Here is an 11,847-nt window from a genome sequence, read left to right as displayed (position 1 = left end):
TGTTCTGGGGCCGTTGTTGCTGAAAAATAGTCAAATATACACTTCACAGCAATCCTTAACTGTAAGTTGTATACAAAAATACAGAGCTCGAGTTCTGTGGATTGCTGTGTGTTTAGTCGGTAAATGTGCTTGTCTATGACCTCCAATCGCTGCATTGCTAGTGCTTTCCTGTTCTTGTTAAATGTGTGCGTGCTCTTCTTCCTTGGGCTTGTAACCCTACACTTTGTGGTGTGGGGGATTAATCGCCCCCTCAGACACGCCCAGCAGGACACTACGAGCATCTGGGAAGGCTGGGGACTCAGAGCCTGTGATGGGCAGACGCTGCTCCCAGCTGCCTGGGATCTCAAAACTTTTCATGAAAGCCAGATGCTTTGTCCACTCCAGGGGTACCTCCCCGTCTTCCTATTGGCCCCTCTCGCTGTCTCCCAGCCAACCCTTTCACTGGGAAAAGTGTAGACCCTCCTTTCCCCCCACAGGCAGAAGGAGGCTTCAGGTCGGACGTAGAGCCCTGTGCTGGAATTCCTGCAGCCAGCGAGGTTATAAAAGCCCCGCGTCGTGCGCCGTCCGCCCTCCCCAGAGTCGAGATCCAGAGAGTCCCAAGATGTGGCAGGAAGGTCTGCGCCTAGTGCTGCTGCTGCACTGCCTACTGTGCCCGGCCGCTGCCATCTCCCGGCAGGAGCTGTTCCCCTTCGGGGAGCACAGGGGGGATCTACTGCTCCCGGAGGGCGACGACGAGACCTCGGAGGTGGTCAAGCTGAGGAAGCCTGTGCCGTTCTACGAAGCGGAATTCGACAGCCTTTACGTGAGTCTGCGCACCGGTGCTTCAAAGCGCCGTGTCCTTTGAACATGTGGTTTCAAAGCACTGAGCCTTCTGCGCCCAGGGCATCAAAGTACTGCGCTATATGCCTGGGCTTCAAAGCACTGTGCCCTCTGTTCCCTAGACTTCAAAGTTCTGTGTCTTCTGCACCCGGACTTCGACGCGGTCTGTTCTCTGTGCCAGGGGCTCCGGTGCACTGCATCCTCTGTGCCAGGGGCTCCGGTGCACTGCATCCTCTGTGCCAGGGGCTCCGGTGCACTGCATCCTCTGTGCCAGGGGCTTCGGTGCACTGCATCCTCTGTGCCAGGGGCTTCGGTGCACTGCATCCTCTGTGCCAGGGGCTTCGGTGCACTGCATCCTCTGTGCCAGGGCCTTCGGTGCACTGCATCCTCTGTGCCAGGGGCTTCGGTGCACTGCATCCTCTGTGCCAGGGCCTTCGGTGCACTGCATCCTCTGTGCCAGGGGCTTCGGTGCACTGCGTCCTCTATGCCAGGGGCTTCGGTGCACTGCGTCTTCTATGCCTGGGCTGTGGCCGTTGTAATGAATGGACGCACTGTCAGGTCGGGGCAGAGGATTGCCAGGAGTGGGCGTAGCGCGGCCGCTCCGAGTGTAACGAATGCCTGTTCATGCCCATTAAGTACTGGCTGGTTGTACCGCTGATTGATGGCATGGCTGCAGTTCGGAAGGGCGTGCAGTGTTCCTAGCTGTCCGTGGAACGGGAGGGAAGACTGAAACGTGGTTGTTCAGGAAAAGGTGACCAAATGCCCTGCCCATCACTGGGCGACAACTGGGGAGTATCTGGGGCAAGACTTAAAAATGCTGTGGGATTTAATGACGCGCTAAAACTTATGAAAGTGAATGAATCAATCAATGTTGAGTGTACAGATTACATAATTCAGTGATATTGTGATTTTACATCTGATCGCACCAGTTACTCAGGTCGAGTCTGGGATTTGAACCGAGGTCCCCGGTTTCTAAGTCTAAACTGGGTTACCAAATACAGTTCCTCAACATTGGACCAGGTCACCCATCACCCCGGGCCATGGGTATGAAGGGAACGGTTGTTGGTTCTGAAGGAATTGAGTGGGCGGGTCCAAACGTTCCCATCGTTATGGGATGCGAGTCAGAAACGAGCACAGAGATTTGGCACACAGGACGGGGCACCAGCCACATCCATGTGAAAGGGTGTCAAACTCGAGTCATTATGAAGGATGTCTAGCTGGACATATTTTGATTAAATGATTCATCAGAACAATACTATCGCTCATTATGAACGCAAAGCATTGTTTGTAGGGTTTTTTTTTGTTGGGGGGGAGGGGTAACTGTACGCACTTAAGCATCCATGCTGGCCAGTTACAACCATCAGCACACACATGCTGAAACAGCTACCTTTTCCAGCTTTCACCAATACGGTTTATAGCGCTTAGCGATGTCCGTATCTTGATGTGCCTAGCCAAGTGTCCTACTGATTTACCAGCGAACACCCAACCCCCCAGCATCTAACAGGTAGGTCTTTTCGCATTTTGGAGGCTTGGGACCCTCTTCCGATGGATGGGGCTGCCCAGAGCCTGTTGCTGTCATTTACAGTCAGCTGACGCAATATATCCATATTTTCAAAAACACAAGGGAACCCGAAAGGTAGATAAGGACCATGAGTAATAGTTTAGTATTAGAACAATTGGTCCTTAAAAAGAACAGTATGGTCATCAGGATAAATATAGACTCCAATCAGTGCTATATTAAGAGTGCCCAGCCGGACAGTCAATTTAATCATTCAAAAATTTCAAAACTAAAAGTATAAACACATCAATACAGCGGGACACAATCCTGCATCCTACATAAACACATGACCAGTACACTTTAGGACAGGAACATATCAGGCAAGAAACGGTAGCTTGTGGAATATTGAACACAAGTTCTAACAAGCTTGAGGAAACCGTAAATACACTTTTTTAATCAGATTAGATTAATGTGCAAACGGTTTATATTAGTAGACGACGTTTAGATCCTATTTGAAAAATAGTAGGATCATCATCCAGGACAGTAAGGGTACAAGCCTGAATAATTAGAGATTGTCTCAATTAGGCTTGCAGAAGGTTAAGCCACATACCCATTTGTTGACATGGCGTTTAAACTGTGAAATAACAAGTTCCAAAGCAGCAAGTGTCGATGCACGTTATGTTGTTTGTTATCCCTGCCATCGAGCCTTGGATCATGGGAGTGTTGCATGCCCCCCCATAGTCTGGCTATGTTTCTCTTAGCTATTGTCATTCCCAGTGTTGCCCAGGTCTGTGCCGCGGTGTTAAGATCTGTGTCTTTCCATATGTTCAAAAGACATGGTTTAGGTTATGGTGGCACCTGGACCCCACTGACTCTTGTGACTGTGGACATGACCCCCTCCCAATATCTCGCTATTGCTGGGCATTCCCATATTGTATGATAACATGTACCTACTTCCCCGTATTGTCGGAGGCATTGCGGACTGTCAGTCTTCCCTATTTTACATAATACTACACTAGCGTAGTAGATCCTATGGAGTACTTTGAGGTGCACTAGTCGGAGTTTCGAGGAGATTGCTACCTCCTTTGGAGATGCTAATGCCTCCTGCAAGTCCGTCTTATCCACCTCTCCAATCTCCTTCTGCCACTTGTCCCGGAGAACCTGTATAGGATCAGGGTGGTTGTTTATAATTTTCCGATATGTTAAGGACGTGGCTTTTTGTCCATGTGGTCTGTGAGAATTCTATCCTCTAGCAGTGAAGCTTCAAGGAGAGCAGTATCAGGGGGGATGCTAGCCTCCAGTGCACGCTTTACCTGGAGATAGCGAAAGCTTTCCGTAGATGCCATGTTGTATTGCTCTCAGAGTTTGGAGAATGGGATCATTTTTCCCTTGTCCCACATATCTCCCACCTTTGATATTTCTATAATATCCCATTGTCTGAATCCTCGTAATTTGCCTAGTTTACCGGTGTCCGAAAGGGGTGTGACCTGCGTAATCCTATTATTCCAACCCATCTGTATTTTTTTTTCACTATATGCCAGAGTTGCATCATGTTTTGTGTTGGTCTTAGTAGTGCCATCTTGTGGTCAGTATTATACAGTGCTCAGTTGAGCCCCTCCGGCCCTAGGGCAAGTCTATCTAAGTGATAGGCTGGATCAGTTTGCAGGATATGAATCTATTGGTTTAACATGGCCAGTTGGGACCCCCAGTAATACATTTGTACGTTTGGGAGCGCAATGTTATGTTATGTTATTTGTAGTTTGTATAGCGCAACGGTTACTCAAAAAGAGTGTCCCGGCGCTTTAGGTAAGGCCACCATCGTACCAGGTCCTAATTATTATTCATTGCCATCCGGGCTGGTTTTCAATTCCAAAGAAGTTTGGACACTTCCGTATCAATTGAGCGGAAGTATGATGGGAGGACTAAGAATGGGGCATTATGTAGAGCATAAAGGAATCGAGGGAGAGCCATCATTTTAAAGAGTGCTGCTCTTCCTAGCAGCGTCAGTGGCAAGGATTGCCAATGTTTGGTGTCCTTGCGTAGTCTCTTTAGGGGTTCTAAGAGATTTAGACAGCGGACAGCCTTGCCTGGTGCCGCGTCCCAGCAGGAATTCCCTTGAGATGCGGCCGTTCGCTACTACGTGAGCAAGAGGATTCGTGTATAATAGCTTTACCCAGTAACAAAACTTGGGTCCGAATCCCAATCGCTCGAGAAGCACAAATAGGAAAGGCCATTCAACTGTATCCAAGGCCAAAGGGGTGTCTAGAGACTTACTATGGCCTTCTCCTGTATCGAATGTTTGCGTCCCAGGACGTTGTATAGCCGTCGCAGGATTAGGGCTGTATTCCTGCCCGGCATAAATCCAGACTGATTCAGGTGTATTAATTTAGCTAAGTAGGGTGTCATTATATTTGCCAGGGCTTTGGCCAATATCTTGGCTTCCTCGTTAATTAGGGCGATAGGTCGGTAGGAGGTGATGTCCCTGGCAGGCCTTTCCGGTTTGTGTCTAGCCACCACTGTGGCCATCCTCTGATCTTTAGGGAGTTCTCCCAGTTCTAAGCTTGCGTTGTAAATGTTGGGCAATTACCGTTGCGTTTCTTTTATATAAATCAGTGGGTATGCCATTCAGGCCTAGATCTTTCCCAAGTTGTACGTTCCCTATTACTATCATTAGTTCGTCAGTGGTGAATTCTTCGTCTAGCAGCCGAGTTTCCTCTTCTGCGAATCTCTGAAGTTTAATGTCGCTGAGGAACGCCTCAGCATCCTGCTGTATCGTCATTGTAGGGGTGTATACCTCAATCTAGTGGAGTGCCAGCGTATCTACTATTGTTTGGGGGTCTGTCACTATTTCTTCCGTAGTGTCCTGGAGTTCCGCTACCCAGTTCCTTGCTCACTCTCGTTTATCCGACTGGCTTTGTCTCCCACTTTGTAGATTGTATGGAGTGTGGTCATCATTCTAGTTTTTACTTCTAGCCATAGGTATTCCTTGTATTCTTGTTTTTTGAGGTGTAGTCGTTGTGTGTTTAGATCTGAGAGGTCCTGCAAATGCACTAATTCTAATTCTGTTAGCTCCTGCTCAAATGTCGTTACTAGTCTTGCCTTTTCTCTTTTGTGGTCTGCGATGAGAGGTATGGCATGTCCACGAAGAATGGTTTTGTATGCTTCCCACAAAATGAGGGGTGAGAGGACCGAGGCTTCATTTTCGCTAAAGTATTGCGAGGTAGGTGTCATATCTACAATCTTCCCACTGTGTCTGGTGAAATCAGTATATAATCTTTCCTAGATAGACTGTTATGTACCCCTGAGTGGTTTGTGTGTTGTCTTGCTTGTAGGAATTGTGAGCGCCAGACGTCGACTAGGCTTATTGTATCAAGGAAGTCCGCCAGAGGAGAGGGTGTTTGACATTGCTGTCTGTGTGGTGTACTGTCTAGGGTGTCATTAAGGGCTGCATTGAGGTCGCCTCCAAGGATGAGTTCACCCTCTGGAAGTCGAAGCAGGAATGCAGCAAGTGCTGGGAACGCCAATGAGTGAATTGCTGGGGGTATGTACACAGTCACAATATTGATTGATCGTCCCTCCCATTGGCAGGAAATGGCTGCAAAACGGCCTTGCTCTTCTGTGTACGTGTGTTAGTTTGCACTGTTTCCTAATGAGACTCCCAACCCCTCGAGAGCCAGACGTTAACTCTGAGTGGACTATCAGTTTGAAACCCCATCTGTCTAGAGCCTTACAAGTTGTCCCTACTAAGTGGGTCTCTTGGAGAAGTATGACCGCTGGCGCTTTCCGCTTAAGGTATTGTAGTATCAGTCCCCTCTTTACTTTATCTCTAAGGCCATTTACATTCCAAGATATTAGTTGCAGATGTATCATATGTGTAGATACAGAACCTGGGGTTAGAGTGAGTGGATGTATGCATCGTTGGAGTTGTGCACAGGCGCTGATCTGTAAGTGGCAGTATCTTGCGAGTGTAATGATGGTGCACCATAAGGCATAACCTAGTATACAAAATTAAGAAACTAAAACTAATACCAATAAACATTCGTCCCTCCCCACTCCATGCCTCCCTGCATGGCGGTTTAGAAACTACCCGCCTCCCCAACTTTGCAGAGTGCCTAATTCCCATTTCCCCGGTAACTCTGTAGCCGGGTGTTGAGAGCCTCCCCGGTACCTCCCCGCAATGTCCCCAAACTTGTTATACATTATCTGTTCAGTTGTGCGCATGTCGTCAAAGATCAGTACGACGTCTTCCCTGCCATTGCCAAGGCCTTCCTGAGGATGTTTGCATGCGGTGCTGAGGTGGCTATATGTGTCTGTGTGTGTGTGTGTGCGGACGGCAGTCTTATATTTTTTAATCTCAAGCCAAAGATTTTGCCATTTCACTTGTATCGGTTATAGCCTCTTGATTCTGTGACGGGTTATCTCTAACACCGCTGTCTTCCGAAGGGAGACGGTCTTCTAGCCAGCCATTGCTCTCCATCAGGCCTCTCGCTTGTGGATGCTGCGTCTCGTCGTTCTGACTGTGATAAGCCTGTTGCATGTTGTCCGAGGTCCTTCCCGGCTCCACCAGAATGGGTTACCTAGCGCCACCCCTCGAGCCAGTCTTTCGCCTCCTCCGCCGTTGTAAAAAAACATATGTTACAGTTGGCCACTACACTTAGTTTTGAAGGGAACATCATGGAGTATTTGAGCTCACCAGTCCGTAGTTCTTTCTTCACTTCCAGAAAATTGCGTCAGCTGCTTTGCAATTGTGGCTGTATAGTCCAGAAAGAAGGAGATTGTACTATGTTCATACCTTACAGGAGGAGCCACTCTGGCTGTCTGCAAAATAAGATCCTGATCTTGAAATTTGAAGATGCAGGCTAATATATGCCTGGGGGGCACTCCCCGCTTGGGCCTACCTCCTGGGACGCGATGGGCCCTCTCGACTGAAAACTAGGTGGATAGTCCTCGAGGTTGGAGGTGGTTCTTAATTAAGTCTTCCACAAAGAGATCAATGGCTTTCCCTCCTGTTTCTTCTGGCACACCTATGATACAGACATTGTTGCACAGGTAATGGCCTTCATATTCGTCTAGTTTAGCCGTCATAGCTTTGTGCTCAGTTTCTAGTCGCGACACCTGCCATTTGAGGGCAGCGGTATCTTCACAAAGCATAGTCGTCGTTGTTTCCACATCTGTCACTCTTGTACTAAGTTTGCAGAAATCAGCACAGATTAGCGCGAGTTCAGTGGTCTCGGTGTCTATTCTGGACTCCAGGGACACCTGGACTTTGTTTAGAGTTTCCAGGATATCTTGGAGCGTGACTTCTTTATCTTCTGACGCAATCCGTTCTGCTGTGGACTTTACTACGTGTCTGGTAACTCCCGGTTTGTTTGACTTATTGCAGGCGTATTTGTCGAGTTTGGTTTGATCCGTGACGCGTTGGCCCCGTCCTTCCATTGTGCCTGATAGCTATGGAGTTTATGCGTCGGCGTCCGTTGAGGTGGTAGTGCTCACCGTTGCCTGCCTGTGTGAGTAACAGTCGCATGCAGCCTTTCAGGTTTCCTACCCCTAAGGTCTGACACTGTTTTTGTAGAGCGATAATGATTTATTCACCAGGGGGCTGAGTTACCAGGTCGCCTAACCGCTCCCGGCCCCGGGTACAGGCAGACGTGTGCCTTTTCCCGTTGTAGAGTGAGCACTTAACCACTTGGGGATGTGCACTAGTAGTCGTGTCGTGAGTGCCCACTTATCTCTTGGAACCAGGTTCACTGCCACTCCACAGGTTGTTAGGGGGGGACGGGACTCGCTGTTTCCTGCTGCCCCAGTAGCGTGATGTGTCTCTCCCCTCCAGACTACGCTGGCTATTCAATTGAGGACTATCCTTGGTCATGCACCAACTATAGCACGTCTGGTGGTGGGCTCTGTTATCATGCGGCCAGCAATGTATTAATTAGAGGTGTATCTGTTGAAAATGGCAGGGCTTCGCCAGGGAGTCTGGATTGCCACCAGTACACTGCTCCTCTGATTGCGCACGTACCTTCTATGTGTTCATGTCCATTGGGTTGCGTCAGGTTTGCGCGCCTGCTGCTGCAGGGCCGGTGTGCGGAGTGGCAGACACTCCGTGTTGGACCCGGCCTCGTGGATGTGGTCAAAGAATATTATAAAAACGATGATATCCAGCAATGGTTCAAGGCCTACGAGGTCGCCATGACCTCCCACGAGTTCCGCAGAAAGATTGGGGAGCCGGGCTGTGGGGACGATTCCTGAGTGAGGGGAGAGACACCCTCCTCGACCTACCGTCTGCCGAACAGACCTCCTACAGCCACATGAAAGAAGCCCTCCTCACCAGGTACGGGCTCACCCCTGAAATGTACCGCCAACAGTTCAGAGACTGCAAGAAGATCCCCGGCACCACATGAGTGGAATATGTCAACTTCTACAGCCGGGCCCTGGAAGGGTGGATCAAGGGCAGCAAAGTATCCACCTTCGAGGGGCTCATCTACCTCATTGCCTACGAACATCTGTCTCTGAACTGCTTTGTGGAACTCCGACAGCACCTCCTGAACAGCAAGTTGGCTGACCCCCGGAAGCTGGCTGTGGAGGCCGATCGATGGGTGAGCACCAGAGTCCCCCGGGGGCCCGGGGGAGACTCTGGCCGAAATGAACAGGGATCTTCCCGCCAGAGGGAAGGGGGAACCAGAATAGACAGAGGGGATCCCAGGTAGGGTCCCCACGCAGTCCCCCCAGAAACCAGCCCAGCTCCTCGCCTCCCACCACGCGCGCAGGATTCCCCCCAGCTAAGCCAGGGCCCCGAGTCAGCCAAGCCTGCTCCCATTGCCAGCAACCAGGGCACTATGCCAATGACCCCCGCTGCCCTTTATTTAAGAAACCTGCCGCTGCAGGGCCCCCAGCGCGCCACATCACCTCAGTAGCCCTAGAAGAGGAGGAGGGAGAAGAGGAGTTTGAGGGAGCTGACCCCGCAGCCATGATGTTGGTCTCCCTGGGTGATAGGGAAATGGTCCCAGGAGCCCCCCCTGCCCGACAACACCGAGAAGTACCGACAGCAAGTGACTGTCAATGGCCACCGCATAGGGGCACTCAGAGACACCGGGGCCAGTATCACCGCCGTCAAACGGCACCTAGTCACTGAAGCCCAGATTGTTCCCCACCTCTCCTGCAGGGTGATCGCAGCTGATAACTCCGTCCGCACCTGCCGGATAGCTCAAGTCCCGTTCGAATGGGGGGGCGTCTCCGGGGAGTTACGAGTGGCCGTCCGCTCCGACATGCCCGTGGACTGCCTGCTCGGCAACGACCTAGAGAGCTCCCCATGGCAGCGGGTTGAGAAAAGGACCCACCTGGAGATGGTGGGCCTGTGTGAGCACCCGGTCAATGACCGCCCGAGGGGCAACTCCAGAGGCAGCACCGGCTACCCCCGAGGACCCCGAGGTCCCTGAATCCTCCGAGACCCCTGAGCTGTTCCCTGGGGAGAGCTTCCCCCCCCCGACGCAGGTCCCCTCGGCCCTGGCGTCGAACCGACCCCGAGCTTGGACGAGCTTCCTGAGCTGGCCCAGTGGCGCCAGGAAGGAGGACCGTCCCGAGAAGAATTCTGCCTAGAACAGACCTCCTGTCCGTCCTTGGTCGGGCCACGGCAGCAGGCCGCCGCCCAGGCTGCCGGTGACCAGTCCGGCTCCCACTTTGTCTATTGGGAAAACGGCCTATTGTACAGCGAACAAAAGTCTGCCGAGCTAGGGTCGGCCCAAGTGCTGGTGGTACCCCTACGCTTCCGCGACTTTCTCCTGAACCTGGCCCACGATGTGCCCCTGGCGGGACACTTGGGACAAGACAAAACGTATCACCGCCTAGTCACGCACTTCTACTGGCCGGGCATGCGCTCTGACGTGGAGGCCCACTGTAAGTCCTGCCCCACGTGTCAGTCCAGCAGAAAGAGCGGCGGGAGGCGCAAGGCCCCCCTCCAACCCTTTCCCGTGGTCAGTACCCCCTTTGAACGGGTGGGAATAGATATTGTGGGGCCTCTCGACCCCCGGACCTCCTTAGGTCACCGCTTTATCCTTGTCTTGGTGGACCATGCCACCCGCTACCCCGAAGCCATTCCCCTCCGAACGGTGATGGCCCCCGTATTGGGCCGGGCCCTCATGGGGATCTTCTCTCGGGTGGGATTCCCTCGAAGTCGTCAGCGACCGAGGGACCAACTTCATCTCCAAGTACATGAAGTCCCTCTGGCAACAATGTGGGGTGACCTACAAGTTCACCACCCCCTATCATCCCCAGGGGAACGGTCTGGTGGAATGCTTCAACCGGACCCTCAAGGGAATGATCATGGGTCTCGAAGAGCCCCTGAGGCGTAAGTGGGACGTCCTCCTTCCCTGTCTCCTCTTCGCATACCGCGAAGTCCCCCAGAAGTCCCTGGGGTTCAGCCCTTTCGAGCTCCTCTACGGGTACCCTGTCAGGGGACCCCTCAGCCTGGTCAAGGAAGGTTGGGAGACGGCGGCCCCTGAGCCCCCTCCGGATGTGTTTCGATACATCCTGACCCTCCGGAACCAGACTAGGAAGTTCCGAGAACTGGCCGAGGCCAACCTCGAGGCCAGTCAGGAAGAGATGAAACGGTGGTACGACCAGAATGCCACTCTGGTCGAGTTTCAACCCGGACAGCAGGTCTGGGTGATGGCCCCCGTGGAGCCCTGTGCCCTGCAAGACAAGTGGACAGGGCCCTTCAAGGTGGTAGAGCGCAAGAGTCAGGTGACCTACCTTATCGATGTAGAGTCCCCCAGGAACCCCTTGCGGGTCCTTCACGTGAACCGCCTCAAGCCCCACTTCGCCCGGTCCGAGTTGAGCTTGCTCCTCGCCACGGACGACGGGGAAGAAGAAGAGACGGAGCCTCTCCCCGATCTCCTGTGCGCCAAAGAAAAAAATGGCTCCGTAGAGGGAGTGAGTCTCTCCTCCTCCCTCTCTCCCGAGCAGCGCGAGGACTGTCGCCAGTTACTGGGACAGTTCTCTGACCTATTCTCTCTCACCCCCGGGGTCACCAGCTGGGACAGTCCCCCGGTACGGCACAGAGCCTACCGCGTCCCTGACCGACTCCGGGCCTGCATCAAGGCCGAAGTCTCCAAGATGCTAGCCCTGGGGGTAGTCGAAGCCTCTGATAGCCCATGGGCTAGCCCCGTGGTCCTGGTTCCGAAGGCAGCCGCCCCCGGCGCTGTTCCCGAGCTGAGGTTCTGCGTTGACTACCGCGGGCTCAACGCAGTCACCAGAACCGATGCTCATCCCATCCCCCACGCAGACGCACTTATTGATCGCCTCGGGGCTGCTCGCTTCCTCAGTACCTTCGACCTGACCAGCGGATACTGGCAGATCGCCCTCACCGAAGGGGCCCGAGAGAGGTCCGCCTTTTCCACCCCGGATGGTCACTACCATTTCCGGGTGATGCCCTTCGGGATGAAGAACGCCCCCGCCACCTTCCAGAGGCTGGTAAACCAGGTACTGGCGGGGTTGGAAGAGTTCAGCGCTGCGTATCTGGACGATATCGCATTCTA

General features: G+C 52.5%; 1 protein-coding gene across 1 annotated transcript in view; it reads left to right on the top strand.

Annotated features, from left to right (window-relative positions):
- The first annotated feature begins 483 nt into the window (after positions 1-483).
- Positions 484-11,847, top strand: part of NID2 (nidogen 2) — a 251,912-nt gene continuing 240,548 nt past the window's right edge. Inside the window, exon 1 of the mRNA XM_078659743.1 lies at positions 484-802. Coding sequence (XP_078515869.1) covers positions 602-802 — 201 coding nt within the window. The 5' untranslated portion in view covers positions 484-601. The remainder of the gene's footprint in view (positions 803-11,847) is intronic.

This window comes from Lissotriton helveticus, chromosome 9 (genome assembly GCF_964261635.1).
Source record: "Lissotriton helveticus chromosome 9, aLisHel1.1, whole genome shotgun sequence".
NCBI lineage: Eukaryota > Metazoa > Chordata > Amphibia > Caudata > Salamandridae > Lissotriton > Lissotriton helveticus.
This window is presented reverse-complemented; position numbering and strand designations above follow the sequence as displayed.